Source organism: Coregonus lavaretus (genome assembly GCF_964263955.1).
Source record: "Coregonus lavaretus genome assembly, chromosome: 13".
NCBI lineage: Eukaryota > Metazoa > Chordata > Actinopteri > Salmoniformes > Salmonidae > Coregonus > Coregonus lavaretus.
Genome location: NC_140000.1, coordinates 8882345 through 8898698, shown reverse-complemented (window position 1 = coordinate 8898698; position 16354 = coordinate 8882345). Strand labels below are relative to the sequence as shown.

The following is a 16354-nucleotide window of genomic DNA, read 5'->3' as shown; positions in this document are numbered from 1 at the left end:
TTAACAGGTGTGCCTTTTTAAAAGTTAATTTGTGGAATTTATTTCCTTCTTAATGCGTTTGTTCCAATCAGTTGTGTTGTGACTAGGTAGTGGGGGTATACAGAAGATAGCCCTATTTGGTAAAAGACCAAGTCCATATTATGGCAAGAACAGCTCAAATAAGTAAAGGGAAATGACAGTCCATCATTACTTTAAGACATAAAAGTCAGTCAATACAGAACATTTCAAGAAATTTGAAGTCGCAAAAAACATCAGGTGCTATGATGAAACTGGCTCTCATGAGGACCGCCACAGGAATGGAAGACCCAGAGTTACCTCTGCTGCAGAGGATAAGATCATTAGAGTTACCAGCCTCACAAATTGCAGCCCAAATAAATGCTTCACAGAGTTCAAGTCACAGACACATCTCAACATCAACTGTTCAGAGGAGACTGTGTGAATCAGGCCTTCATGGTCAAATTGCTGCAAAGAAACCACTACGAAAGGGCACCAATAAGAAGAAGAGACTTGCTTGGGCCAAGAAACACGAGCAATGGACATTAGACTTTTGTCAAAAGTAAGTTGTAGTTCAATTGAATTTTTATGTCTTGATCTACATGTTATTACACATTAACTAGTAAGTAATTTGAATCAGGACTTTCAGGCTGCGTTTACACAGGCAGCCCAATTATGATATTTTGCCCAATTCTTGGCAAATGCTGATCTGATTGGTCAAAAGACCAATTAGTGTAAAAAATATTAGTATTAGGCTGCCTGTGTAAACGTAGTCTTACAATTTCTGTTTATTACAATTCAATCATTGTTTCATGTGCCTTATCTGCAGTTACTGGGTAGGCCTACAACTGAGTCATTCCACTCTGGTTACTAAAGCAGTTCCAAAGTAACTGAATGGCATGAAGGGCAACTCAATGTAAAGTGTTGCTTAATGGTCTATCACAGACATCAGTAAAATAATCCAGGGACTTGATCTTGGCCAGAACAATGTGTCATTCTCTGCTCAGCTTCCAGGCTGATTCCTGTGAGTATCACACTGACTGAACAGTTGCAGCTGCAGAGCTGAAGACGGGAGTTGTTGGGAATGAACTTTGCATGGAATGTAGCATCACAACTCAATTATAGGATATCTTTCTTCTCACACAAATCACTCATGCCCATGCATGCACACACCCTGTCCTACACACACACACACACACACACACACACACACACATGCACACTTGCAAAATCTTTGCTACAAAAAGAAGGAGCCCCTTTTTTCCTGCTGTTTAAGACAGAACTTCCATTAAACTCAGCCAGGTGCTTTATTTAATACACACAAACTTTCAAAAGCAAGGCTCATAGACCAACAACAATACCCCCAAGACATGTCTCACTTCCTTTTGTAAATATAGAGGTAGCAGAATGAGCATCAGCCTTTCTGAGAAACTACGATAAACCTCTGCAGACACAGTTGAGCGAGAGAGAGACAGTTGAGAGAGAGAAAGAGAGAGCGAGAGAGAGAGAGGATGTAAAGTAAGTGCATCAGAAGAGGAATCACAGCCAGGAATGTTGCACAACATCAAAACAGACAGTGAGAGTCAAACAAACAGATGCACACAGCTAATGTTTGCTGTCCTAGTATGAGGAGAGGACAACCACAGAGAGGACAGATAGATAACTTTCTGTTTTTCTTTCTGTTTTAATTAACTGCTTCATACCCCCAGGGTTGGGAAATAACATAAGACAGCAAAAGTACAAATAACCTATGCAAATTGGACAGTAAAGTTGTGTAGGGCCAAGGGATCTCAGGGGGACTGCAGTAAATACCGTAGAGATAGATAGAGGACACGTCTTTGTATCCGAGCCATTATAGCACCTGTGACAGCATGGGCAGCGCCATTGAGGCTATCTCCATTTTGAAATAGTCAACTTTCTTCTTCACGATTGGCTGATCCCTCCTGATGACACGGTTGGACATGACTCCAACAGGGTCACCAGGAGGGATCAGCCAATGAAGTTGGAAGTCCCACCCAGTTGACTACATTAGAGAGAGATAGTAATGGTGTCTTTTTGTAGGCACTAACTCCGCCATGGTTAGTTGGACAAAGCCTATGGGGAAATGAATGGAATTTTTGGAGGGTTTTTGGATAAACGCCGAAAATAAGGTCTGTGGTTAATACTGGTTTAGGAGATTTGATAAGTTTTCTTCTATGAGAATCTTCATCAGCTAACATCACTTTTTGTGAATTTTGAAGCATTTATGTAATTAAAAATACACATAAAGCACAGAAAAGACTTCATCATTCATAAAGGTCATGTTAGCTGACTGATATTATCTCATAGAACAAAATGTATAAGATCTCTGATCTTCAAAGTCTGTGTTAACCTCAGACCTTATTTTTGCCGTTTATCACAAAACCCTGTTCTTTCCCCATTCATTTTCCCAATAGTAATGGCTGAACGAACCTGAGGTAACTCATTTCTGTTTTTGACGACTACAAGCTGGCGAGCTCTATGGCGCTGCCCATGTTAATACGACCTTTTGGACACTAGAGGCCTCTATCATTCTCTATGGTAAATACCCATCACCATTACACCAGAAGTAAAAATGTTGACCAGTTGGTGGCATAGTATTGATATTGCATGACTGAAATTGCAATGATAATGCTCAGGCTCAGCAATGCAAGTTTGGACAGTAGGCTCAGTGGCGATTTTAGCATGTAAATCTTCGTGGGTCAAACTCGCAAAAATGTTTTTTGATGCATGCCAGCAAAGCCACTACACTACACAACACAACACTAAACAATACATTAATTGCACTATAACGGTGGCAAACGGTGCCAAACAAAGGGTGCCTCACAAATTGTTAGGGCCTACATAAAGCTGGCCTAACAGCAGAGCTTTCCTTTCAGCACCATGGAGTGAATCCTTACCGATGCTACACGTGGCTATCAGCTGAGCCTTCTCTGGCAGCGAAACAGTTCATTCAGCCTCATTTACTGACTTTTTAATAAGCATAGTTGATATGGCTGATTTGCTTAAACAAATGTGGTTTCTAATGACAATTGAGATGTACAAACTATGGCATAAGGGAACGATGAGTGGATAAGAGGCAATCCGTAATTTCGAACAAGACATTAATGAGCGTGCTAAAACGGACGTAGTCAACATTACTATTTGTTCAGCACTTTTGAAATGTACAGCCAAAGAATTCAGAACATGGGCCGTTCTGACAGTATTATCCTTGTACACTAAGTCAGAACCGTAAGATAAATAAAGGGGGCATATACATTTTTTACATTTTAGTCATTTATTTTTACTTTTTTTGTTAATAATAAATGCACTGTTGGTTAAGGGCTGTAAGTAAGCATTTCACTGTAATGTCTGCACCTGTTGTATTCGGCGCATGTGACCAATAAAATTTGATTTGATTTGATTTGATTTAGCAGACGCTCTTATCCAGAGCGACTTACAGTTAGTGAGTGCATACATTATTTTTTATACTGGCCCCCCGTGGGAATCGAACCCACAACCCTGGCGTTGCAAACGCCATGCTCTACCAACTGAGCTACATCCCTGCAGGCCATTCCCTCCCCTACCCTGGACGACGCTGGGCCAATTGTGCGCCGCCCCATAAGCAGACAGTGAAGCTCTTACAATATTCGATGATGACATTTCTCTAAAACAGGCTATACGCTAGATGTGCACCACCAAGTCAGAACAGTAGTACTAAGTTATGAGGGGGAAAGGTACCAAATTATTAGGGTGAGGCACATGAGCTGCTAACAGCTTACTACACAACATACACTTAGTATTACTTTCTTAGCTACAGAATACATATTTCCCTGGCATATTACATAATTTATGCAGCAGCATACAATACATTTTTGGACTCACCGTTGTGCTGTGCTCACTTGAACAGGAAGGTGGCACGGCGGTCCTTATTGTGGGCAAATTTTGTCAATAAACTTTGTCATCAAAGTCTGGCATTCTCTGTATTTATGGTGCTTTCAAGACAACTTGGAACTCAGAAAAAAAACAAGGTTGAATCATGACATTAGTGATCTTCAGGTCGGAGCTCTAGAAAGATGCTGAATTCCCGACTTGGAATTCCGAGTTGAATGACCGTTCAAAACGTATTTTCCCAGTTGGAACTTGTTTTTTCAGAGTTCCCAGTTGCCTTGAACTCATTACATTTACATTTACATTTACGTCATTTAGCAGACGCTCTTATCCAGAGCGACTTACAAATTGGTGCATTCACCCTATAGCCAGTGGGATAACCACTTTACTTTTTTTTTTTTTGGGGGGGGGGGGGGGGGGGGGGGGTAGAAGGATTACTTTATCCTATCCCAGGTATTCCTTAAAGAGGTGGGGTTTCAAATGTCTCCGGAAGGTGGTGAGTGACTCCGCTGTCCTGGCGTCGTGAGGGAGCTTGTTCCACCATTGGGGTGCCAGAGCAGCGAACAGTTTTGACTGGGCTGAGCGGGAACTGTGCTTCCGCAGAGGAAGGGGAGCCAGCAGGCCAGAGGTGGATGAACGCAATGCCCTCGTTTGGGTGTAGGGACTGATCAGAGCCTGAAGGTACGGAGGTGCCGTTCCCCTCACTGCTCCATAGGCAAGCACCATGGTCTTGTAACGGATGCGAGCTTCAACTGGAAGCCAGTGGAGTGTGCGGAGGAGGGGGGTGACGTGAGAGAACTGGGGAAGGTTGAACACCAGACGGGCTGCGGCATTCTGGATGAGTTGTAGGGGTTTAATGGCACAGGCAGGGAGCCCAGCCAACAGCGAGTTGCAGTAATCCAGACGGGAGATGACAAGTGCCTGGATTAGGACCTGTGCCGCTTCCTGTGTAAGGCAGGGTCGTACTCTCCGAATGTTGTAGAGCATGAACCTGCAGGATCGGGTCACCGCCTTGATGTTAGCGGAGAACGACAGGGTGTTGTCCAGGGTCACGCCAAGGCTCTTCGCACTCTGGGAGGAGGACACAACGGAGTTGTCAACCGTGATGGCGAGATCATGGAACGGGCAGTCCTTCCCCGGGAGGAAGAGCAGCTCCGTCTTGCCAGGGTTCAGCTTGAGGTGGTGATCCGTCATCCATACTGATATGTCTGCCAGACATGCAGAGATGCGATTCGCCACCTGGTTATCAGAAGGGGGAAAGGAGAAGATTAGTTGTGTATCGTCAGCGTAGCAATGATAGTAGAGGCCATGTGAGGATATGACAGAGCCAAGTGACTTGGTGTATAGGGAGAAAAGGAGAGGGCCTAGAACTGAGCCCTGGGGGACACCAGTGGTGAGAGCACGTGGTGCGGAGACAGCTTCTCGCCACGCCACATGGTAGGAGCGACTGGTCAGGTAGGACGCAATCCAGGAGTGAGCCACGCCGGAGATGCCCAGCTCGGAGAGGGTGGAGAGGAGGATCTGATGGTTCACAGTATCAAAGGCAGCAGACAGGTCTAGAAGGACAAGAGCAGAGGAGAGAGAGTTAGCTTTAGCAGTGCGGAGAGCCTCCGTGACACAGAGAAGAGCAGTCTCAGTTGAATGACCAGTCCTGAAACCTGACTGGTTTGGATCAAGAAGGTCATTCTGAGAGAGATAGCAAAAGAGTTGGCTAAAGACGGCACGCTCAATAGTTTTGGAAAGAAAAGAAAGAAGGGATACTGGTCTGTAGTTGTTGACATCAGTGGGATCGAGTGTTGGTTTTTTGAGAAGGGGTGCAACTCTCGCTCTCTTGAAGACGGAAGGGACATAGCCAGCGGTCAAGGATGAGTTGATCAGCGAGGTGAGGTAGGGGAGAAGGTCACCGGAGATGGTCTGGAGAAGAGAGGAGGGGATGGGGTCAAGCGGGCAGGTTGTTGGGCGGCCTGCAGTCACTAGTCGCAAGATTTTATCTGGAGAGAGAGGGGAGAAAGAAGTCAAAGCATAGGGTAGGGCAGTGTGAGCAGGACCAGCAGTGTCATTAGACTTAACAAACGAGGATCGGATGTCGTCAACCTTCTTTTCAAAGTGGTTGACGAAGTCATCCACAGAGAGGGAGGAGGGGGGGGGGGGGGGTGGGGGGGAGGATTCAGCAGTGAGGAGAATTTGGCAAAGAGCTTCCTAGGGTTAGAGGCAGATGCTTGGAATTTAGAGTGGTAGAAAGTGGCCTTAGCAGCAGAAACAGATGAAGAAAATGTAGAGAGGAGGGAGTGAAAAGATGCCAGGTCGGCAGGGAGTTTAGTTTTCTTCCATTTCCGCTCAGCTGCCCGGAGCTCTGTTCTGTGAGCTCGCAATGAGTCATCAAGCCACGGAGCTGGAGGGGAGGACCGAGCCGGCCGGGAGGATAGGGGACACAGGGAGTCAAAGGATGCAGAAAGGGAGGAGAGGAGGGTTGAGGAGGCAGAATCAGGAGATTGGAGGGAGAAGGATTGAGCAGAGGGAAGAGATGATAGGATGGAAGAGGAGAGAGTAGTGGGAGAGAGAGAGCGAAGGTTGCGGCGGCGCGTTACCATCTGTGTAGGGGCAGAGTGAGTAGTGTTGGAGGAGAGCGAGAGAGAAAAGGATACAAAGTAGTGGTCGGAGACATGGAGGGGAGTTGCAGTGAGATTAGTAGAAGAGCAACATCTAGTAAAGATGAAGTCAAGCGTATTGCCTGCCTTGTGAGTAGGGGGGGACGGTGAGAGGGTGAGGTCAAAAGAGGAGAGGAGTGGAAAGAAGGAGGCAGAGAGAAATGAGTCAAATGTAGACATAGGGAGGTTAAAGTCACCCAGAACTGTGAGGGGTGAGCCATCCTCAGGAAAGGAACTTATCAAGGCGTCAAGCTCATTGATGAACTCTCCAAGGGAACCTGGACGGATAGATGACAAGGATATTAAGCTTAAATGGGCTAGTGACTGTGACAGCGTGGAATTCAAATGAGGAGATAGACAGATGGGTTAGGGGAAAAATTGAGGATGACCACTTGGGAGAGATGAGGATTCCTGTGCCACCACCCCTCTGACCAGATGCTCTCGGGGTATGCGAGAACACATGGTCAGACGAGGAGAGAGCAGTAGGAGTAGCAGTGTTTTCAGTGGTAATCCATGTTTCCGTCAGCGCCAGGAAGTCGAGGGACTGGAGGGTAGCATAGGCTGGGATGAAGTCAGCCTTGTTGGCAGCAGAACGGCAGTTCCAGAGGCTGCCTGAGACCTGGAACTCCAGGTGTGTGGTGCGTGCAGGGACCACCAGGTTAGAGAGGCAGCAGCCACGCGGTGTGAGGCGTTTGTGTAGCCTGTGCGGAGAGGAGAGAACAGGGATAGGCAGAGGCATAGTTGACAGGCTGTAGCAGATGGCTACAATAATGCAGAGGAGATCGGAATGAAATGAACTAAACATCTGGGAAAGGAGAGAGCAGGGCCTCCCTCACCAAAAAAATATAACTCTCCCAACTTCCACCTCAGAAACTATAATTGTTTCACTGAACCACCCGAATAAAACTCTCCCAACTTCCACTTTAGAAATTAGAATTGTTGTAAACTACAGCGGTTCAATGTTTCAAGGAATAGACTCAACTTACTTTATTCAGCTAGCTAACTATGACGCCATAGCTAACTAGCATGCTAGCATCCAATAACACACAGTTTAGCACCAATACTTGGTTACAACAAACTACCAATAGTGTGTTAACACACTAAACAGATAATTCGTGTCCGTGTCTAGTTCTTTCATAACGCAGCAATAATTAAACGTTGGCTAGCTAGCACAAATATATTGTATTTAGCTACTACAGTACAGCTAGCTGGTAGTGTTGGCTAGCTAGCAATGGCTGCTGTGTTGACTTTGTTTGAAAAACGGCGTCGCTGCGAACGAATGTAGCTGGCTAAAAGGATATTGTATTTAGTTGCTACCGTTGCTAATAGCTACTCGCCAGCTAGTCCAGGAGGTGAGTTAGCTAGCTAGCTTCGTGCTACACCCGGCACCGCCAAATACAAAAGTAACCTACAATAACTACATACAACAACTACCCACAACAGCCCACGATGCCTACCTATAATACCTAATAATATACAGCCCACGATGTCTACCTATAATACCTAACTACAATCTAAATACATAGTTTAAGCCTTACTCGACAAAGCCCAAGCTATGTATAAAGCCAAACTTACCCGACGCCAGCTGTCTGGGTGGCAGACTGCAATCAGTAGCTGTAATTAAGTACAGCAGCTACCAACCACCTAATGTTAATGCCTCGGATAACGAGGTTAGAAAAACAGCTGAATGGTAGGTAGCTAGCTGGCTCAACCACAGGTACTCTTAAGCGTGAAATAACATTGGAAACAACTAACCACAGTTGCTAAAAGTTACCAGTAGCTACCCGCTAGCTAGCTAGCTTTGTTGGTCCAAGTAGTGGGTTAGCTAGCCTCGTGCTTCGCCGGGGTCCGCCGAATACAATACTTACCTACAATAATTACCTACAATAACCTACAATAACTACCTAAGTAAACTACCTATAATACCTAACTACAATACCTACCTACAATCTAAATACATGGTTTAAGCTTTACTCAACACCATATAAGAAGCCAAGCTTACCTCCTGCTAGAGAAAACACAACCTCTCCCGACCACCTCCGACTCCACAATTAGGGACGATTAAAGACTGAGATCACCCAGTTCCGAGTTTCCAGTTGTTTTGAACGCAGCAGAAGTCATGCTGGATTGACAGCATGGACAATGTATTCAACCATTTCTGGCCCATGGTGTTGCATGTGAATGTTTATCCTTTATAAGCTTGGAAAAGAGACCCTTAAACCCAGACTTGGACCACACACCCTCTCCACCGAATAGAAGGCTAGTGATTGCTTTGCAACACTTGCAGTTAGTGACTGATTTCTTCCAAACCACTCTGATGAATTTGCGATTTCCAACTTGTTGTGTAATGTTTATGTCCAATGGCCGATGAGCACTGATACGTTTTATCTATAATTTATCTTCATATAACAAGGATTGAAAAGGATTTGCCAGTAGATTGTCGACTTGATTCTTGATAATGACTGCTTGTCTAGCTTGCTAGCTAAGATTTTTAAAGTATGATGTTGACATGGTCCTTCCAATCAAAGCTATGGTAGATATAACGTGATTTGATGTAATTTTATCTGTGGCCAATGACCTTGAGCCTTCTTGGATGGGCACTTCTAATGTAAATCTATGGCAGCAACCAAGGGGCTTGAACTTTCTAGCTCTCCCTGTAGATTTTGCGGTGACGTAGTGTCCCCATGAGTGACAGAACACTGAGCAAATCACGGCACAACTAGATAAGATTACCAACCCCTACGCTCTGTATTTCCTGCTGGCTGCTCCTGCACCACAGAAAGCACTGAGCTAGGCTGAAACACCTGCATTTTGGAGCTGCCTTACTCAAGAAAGCAAAAAAGAGATCATGTTTGTATGCGGCTCTGACCCACCTGCTCTGAATGGGTGGCCACTGAGTAGGCTAATGCCTACTGTTTTCACAATCAGCTATTTTCAAATGTGGTTCACTTTACATTTTGTAATACTTTTTGTTTATCCATAAGATTACAGTAATTCCTTCCTTGGTTAGATGCTTTTAGAATTAGTGGACTTTACTGGCAGTAGCAAGGGTCAGGCAAAATTCCAGACTGTCTGCCAAAGAGGTCAGGAATCCACATCAGCTGAATTATTGTAAATGAGAGCGAGAGAGAGCGCGACCACGTGATCAATCCACCGGAAGTAAGCAAAGCCTAGCCCCTCTCAAAATGTCGGCGCCCGGAGAAGACACGCTTCCGAACGAAGATGGAGAGATGGAGGAGATGGAAGGGGGTGGCAGCGACGAAGACGAAATGGAAGAAGAGGGAAAGTATGGAGAACAGCAAACTCAAGTTTATGTCCCCGGTATACAGCCTCTCCAACCCGGAGAGGAGCTTGAGATGGACCGGTCGGCTTACCGCATGTACCACGAGTGTCAGACAGGTTGGTCCAACAGTTAACAGCTAATCGGGTTATTTTATTGCCATCAAACAAATCAATTTGAATGTTTTCATCAAACAAATCAATTTGAATGTTTTAAACTGACAATGTCACGAACTGTTATTTCAAATGTATTGGATAGCTTGTTAGCTAACGTTATAGCATTCGTTTGTAATTCACCAAAGATTGATCTAGATGGGCACAGCTTGCTGATTGTTTTGCTTTGTCACCATCTACCCCCTCTCAGGTGCTCCTTGCCTGAGCTTCGACGTGTTGAGAGATGCGAAGGGAGACGGCAGGGAGCAGTATCCCCTCTCTATGCTGCTCTGTGCAGGCACACAGGCCGACGCTGCCCTCAGCAACAGGTAGCTGTCACACCCACCGATCCATAACAATGACATTCAGCATACCCTCAGACTGCCTACCTATTGTGAGGCTGGTGTAAAAGGATCCCCAAATACTCACATTGAACATACTTTTTGCACACCCCGCAATTGGTAGTCCTTCATTGCCCAGGCCTCGTTGACTTATCCTACCATACCTTTTCTCCTCCTTCCTCTAAGACTGGTTGTCATACGCATGCACAACCTCCACGGTACTACGGAGAAAGAGAAGGAGGGGGACGAGAGCAGTGATGGAGAGAGTGATGAAGATGATGATGAAGATAAGAAGCCACAGATGGAGCTGGCCATGATGCCTCACTACGGAGGGATCAACAGAGTCCGAGTGAGTGAGTTTTGTCGGAGAGTAGCTGAATGTCTCTTGCACCCTCCGTTTGTTATTCTGTACATGCACCTTGATTGGACTGTGTGTGATGTGAGGCAGTAGTATACTGTGGTTTGAAAGGCTCACCATCAACGTTGTCTGTTTCCCCACCAGGTGACCCATCGTGGAGATCAGTCATTGGCTGCTGTCTGGTCAGAGAAAGGTCAGGTGGAGATATTTGACCTCCGATCCCAGATGGAAGCCGTCCACAGTTCAGCTGCCATGTCATCCTTCGTCAAACAGCAGAAGGAAGCTACGCCCCTCTTCAGTTTCTCAGGTCACATGACGGAGGGCTTTGCCATTGATTGGTCGCCCAAAGTACCTGGTGAGTTGATCCATTTCCATGTCTGATGTTTTAGTACCGCTGTGTAGATACCGTTCTATGCATTAGGGGACGTCTACGCTGTCGGCTTAAATCCCAAATTAATGTTTTGTCTAAAAGGTCGGCTGGTCAGTGGCGACTGCAAGAAGAACATCCACGTGTGGGAACCGCGAGAGGGAGGGACTTCCTGGCAGATCGACCAACGGCCTTTCAGTTCTCACACCAAGTCAGTGGAGGACCTGCAGTGGTCACCCACAGAAGCCACGGTATGAGGGGAGAAGCAGTAGGATGTTAGGCTGAGTGACAATATCAATAGGCTTAAAGAAACTTTAGCCTTTTTTAATGTCAGTAGAAGCAGACATGAAATGAGGTCAGTTGCAGAATTACAGCTAAAACGGCAACGTTCTGTCTCATTGTCCTCTTTTTCTTCCTCCTCCCTCTTTTTCACCCTCCCCCAGGTTTTTGCGTCCTGCTCTGTGGATCAGTCCATCCGGGTCTGGGACACCAGAGCCCCGCCCAACTCCATGCTCTGTGCCAATGAGGCACACTCCTCAGACGTCAACGTCATCAGTTGGAACAGGATTGAACCATTCATCCTGTCCGGCGGGGACGACGGACTCCTGAAAGTTTGGGACTTGAGGCAGTTCCAGGTAAGAACTGCAGTAGGGTTAAGTTGCTCCTCGACATTAGTCTAAGGTTGGGATTTAGGGAGGGTCAGCTGATCCTATGGCACGAACCAGGGCCAGTTTCCCAAAAGAAACTTAAGGCTAAGTTCATCGTTAGAACCTTTGTAGGAGCATCATTAAATCGCCTAAATATGTGTACGCGACCAATAGAATTTGATTTGACCGTCTTAGACCACTTGAACAGCTAAGTGTGTCGTTAGATGCTTTTTTGCCCATTGACTTCACTTTATGCACAAAGTTCTCTGCTAAACACAGAATCAAGATGTTTAGGCCATCTGTCTCTCTGCAACCGCCAATAAATTCCGAACGAAGTTGACTACAAATACAAAGTTGCCAAAGTTTTTGCATTTTTTACAAACTGATGATAAAAATATGCTTCAACTGAAAACTGAGATGACTGCATTAACAGATGAATAAAGTTTAGGCTACATGCCTATATATTTAAATCATATTGAAATCAATTTCATGTTAATTAGGGACGGAATGATACTATTTAGTATCATGGCAAGGAAACAAAACACAAAGCAGATTTAGCTTCTTTAGGAAAACAGCCCTAATGTTGGAAACCAACATCATTATGTTGTCAACCAGAGTCACATTTATTTATTGTCCAAGCTATAGCACACAATGTTTTTCATACAGCAGGTTTTTAAAGGACTGAAAGTTTGGCCTGCGTCGTGTTTTCATTTTTGCCATGGAGAAATATTGCAATACTGGTATTTTCACAGCCCTAATGTTAATTGAGTTGAGTTCTATTTTGCTAATTGTAGGCTACTGTTTGTAGTTTTTGCCTCCATATATTTCATGGTGTGTAACATTTGCACAATGATGTGCCAAATCTTTATCTGGTGCATTATTATAAGGTAATTATAGGGTAGGGCCTAATGCATATACCCTAAGCAGTAGTATAAGCAGCCTCAATGTTGGCAGTTAAAGGTGATCTAGAAGCTGATCCGTCATCAGTATTGTGGAATAATTCTAATGTAAAGGTAAGATTTAAATGGAGAAAGCTGATCTTTGCGCATCGCTGCTTTTCTTTCGGTCCGATCAGTATCGACACATGCCTCAACAACACACTTAGCAAACATTCTCTCTGCGTGGTGTTTTGGGAAAAGCATGTTACATCTTCGGCCGTTGTAGGAACAATGCATCATAAGCCTAAATTCCATCGCTATCGGTAAACTGGACCCTGGACATGTCATCATGGCCTTGCCCAATACCCATCAGCAAGCACTGTGGGGGAGTATTTCACAAAGCATTCCAAGTTAGCCAGTTAACATAGGAAAAACCTGTCATAACTTATTTTGATAAAGGAAGCCGCAGTTGATGCTTGGTTAGTGAGTAAAGTCTCAATACTTGTTGGAGAAGTTTGTCATCATAGCTACTGCAACATGAGACTAGGATGTAATACCGGTGACTGGTATCCCAGGACTTCCCAACCAAGCTCCTTCCCATTTCCCGAGAAAAAGATTGAGGGGTCCCGTGGACCAATGGCGTAATATAATTTTTTTAAGCAGCACTAATGCAAAATATGCACATGAGAATAGCTCCTCCCAGAGTGCGAAGAGCCTTGGTGTGACCCTGGACAACACCCTGTCGTTCTCCGATAACATCAAGGCGGTGACCCGATCCTGTAGGTTCATGCTAAATATGCACATGAGAATAGCTCCATGCATGAACCGGACATACCAACTCTGGCTTCATTCATAACCTACATTAGACCAGTCATCACAACGCTAGCAGCCTACCATATTTAGTCTATAGACCTACTCAACATAAAGTCTTCAATAGAAAACTTCACATTCATAAATTGCATTGCTGACTATCGTGTAGGCTACACGCAACCTCTTGACACAGTTACTGAAGACAATCTCAAATTCACAAATCTCCAAGGTATCTGTGTGGCACTGGCAAAGGCTCACAATATAAACTGCAGCTACTCACTGTTAACAAAATGGCAGGTACATTGTGTGCACAAACACACTCAAGGAAATAGACATTTGCAACATTGTTCCATTACATTTTACATTTTAGTCATTTAGCAGACGCTCTTATCCAGAGCGACTTACAGTTAGTGAGTACATACATATTTGTATTTATTTTTCATACTGGCCCCCCGCGGGAATCGAACCCACAACCCTGGCGTTGCAAACACCATGCTCTACCAACATCCCTGCCGGCCATTCCCTCCCCTACCCTGGACGACGCTGGGCCAATTGTGCGAGTTGCCAAACATCAGCCTCGAAACCTTAATGACTTGGAGAAGATCTGCAAAGAGGATTGGGACAAAATCCCTCCTGAGATGCGTGCAAACCTGGTGGCCAACTACAAGAAACGTCTGACCTCTGTGATTGCCACCAAGTACTAAGTCATGTTTTGCAGAAGGGTCAAATACTTATTTCCCTCATTAAAATGCAAATCAATTTATAACATTTTTGACATGCGTTTTTCTGGATTTTTTTGTTGTTATTCTGTCTCTCACTGTTCAAATAAACCTACCATTAAAATGATAGACTGATAATGTCTTTGTCAGTGGGCAAACGTACAAAATCAGCAGGGGATCAAATACTTTTTTCCCTCACTGTATTGGTATAATCATGTCAGATTTTCCCCCCTGCTGTTATATGCTTTTAAATAGCATTTCCGGTTTGAACAGGAATACCAGTATATTACCGGGATGGTTGCATTTTCTGAAAGGGATTTTTTGAAGATTTTCTGGAAAATATGAAACCCTACATGAGACTAACAACCACATAAAAAGGAATGGAAGCAATGCAAACACCGTAAATGGCATCTTTGCATCATTATCTCACCATCTGGGTTGGTTAGTTTGTGTTTAAAATGGCTCCATTCGCAACTTAGTCTTCACTGCACGCCACTGCTGTTGAACAATCACACACTAGCATCAATCTCTACCTGTGTTTTCTTCGCATTGGACAATGATGCGATAAGTTCTCCTCTTGTCTCCCCCACCGCTTCTCCTCTACACCCACAGTAATCCTGTCTTATCCTGTATGATGGCATTTCAAGATGTGGGTGGAATGCCGAGGAAAAGTTGGCTCCCACACACTGGCCCGCTTTTTTTAGCTTAGAGGTTTAGAGATTTGATATCACTCATTGACGTGCCGGAGGAGCACCAAATCAACACATGGTCTGCCTCGTATTGCGCTTTAGAACCCTTAAACTTGGGAGGTCGTGCATAGGACTGGTCTGAGGCCAGTGTGTGTTTGTCAAGGCAGATCTTAGACATAGTTATGCAGTTAATCTAAACCAGAATGTTCACAACAGAAGTGAGGAGAGATGATGCTAAACCGTAATATTATCTACTTGTGCTTTCAGTCGGGCCGGCCGGTGGCTAACTTCAAGCAGCACAGCGCGCCAGTGACATCAGTAGAATGGAACCCTGTGGACTCCAGCGTGTTCGCCGCCTCTGGAGCGGACGACGTGGTCAGCCAATGGGACCTGTCGGTGGAGTCATGCGATGTGGGTGCGAGGTCGGAGGGGGTGAAGGACCTGCCCCCCCAGCTGCTGTTCCTGCACCAGGGTCAGACAGAGGTCAAGGAGATCCACTGGCACCCGCAGATACCCGGGATGATGGTCTCTACTGCTCTGTCAGGCTTCAACGTGTTCAGGACCATTAAACGCCTACAACTCATCCAGAATGCCGCAGCCCGTCTGGTGTTCAACCTTCCCAAGTTCTCTCACGTCACCCCGCTCCTCCGCACACTCCACTGGCTTCCAGTTGAAGCTCGCATCTGCTACAAGACCATGGTGCTTGCCTACGGAGCTGTGAGGGGAACGGCACCTCCGTACCTTCAGGCTCTGATCAGTCCCTACACCCAAACGAGGGCATTGCGTTCATCCACCTCTGGCCTGCTGGCCCCCCTACCTCTGCGGAAGCACAGTTCACTCTCAGCCCAGTCAAAACTGTTCGCTGCTCTGGCACCCCAATGGTGGAACAAGCTCCCTCACGACGCCAGGACAGCGGAGTCACTCACCACCTTCCGGAGACACTTGAAACCCCACCTCTTTAAGGAATACCTGGGATAGGATAAAGTTCTACCCCCCCTTACCCCACCCCACCCCACCAAAAAAAAAAACATATTGTAAAGTGGTTATCCCACTGGCTTAGAGGTTTAGAGAGGGCGGAGGGGGTGATGGACCTGCCCCCCCCCCCAGCTGCTGTTCCTGCACCAGGGTCAGACAGAGGTCAAGGAGATCCACTGGCACCCGCAGATACCCGGGATGATGGTCTCTACTGCTCTGTCAGGCTTCAACGTGTTCAGGACCATCTCTGTATAGTGGGGGGTGTGTGTGTGTGTTAATGGTTGACTATGGTGTGTATGCTTGTGTGTGCGTGTGTGAGAAAGGGTCTAAGTGTGTGCCTGTGTTTTTGACTACAGTTATCAGTCCCCTCACCGCTCTGTTGGCAGGCATTTACCATGTAATGTGCACGTATATTACAGTTTGACTGACTACACCTCTCCCCGTTTATCATTGACCTCATCTGTAATAGTTTACAGAGGTCATGTAGATGACTGTTCCTTCTGGCCTATACATGTTGCAGGTGTACCAACATGTACAAAATAAAACACATTACTCAATTATTGTTAGGCGTTTAGTTTTTTTTCAACCCAACAAAATGCCTGTTGATG

At 45.5% G+C, this 16354-nt stretch overlaps 1 protein-coding gene across 1 annotated transcript; it reads left to right on the top strand.

Moving 5' to 3' along the window:
- Nucleotides 1-9700: 9700 nt before the first annotated feature.
- Nucleotides 9701-16305, top strand: LOC311140733 (glutamate-rich WD repeat-containing protein 1-like). The gene is made up of 7 exons (XM_084175941.1): nt 9701-9929; nt 10174-10291; nt 10490-10652; nt 10806-11016; nt 11134-11279; nt 11472-11663; nt 15039-16305. The coding sequence occupies exons 1-7, from the start codon at nt 9716-9718 to the stop codon at nt 15747-15749; spliced, it is 1755 nt and encodes a 584-aa protein (XP_084032067.1). The 5' UTR covers nt 9701-9715; the 3' UTR covers nt 15750-16305.
- The last annotated feature ends 49 nt before the right edge of the window (nt 16306-16354 follow it).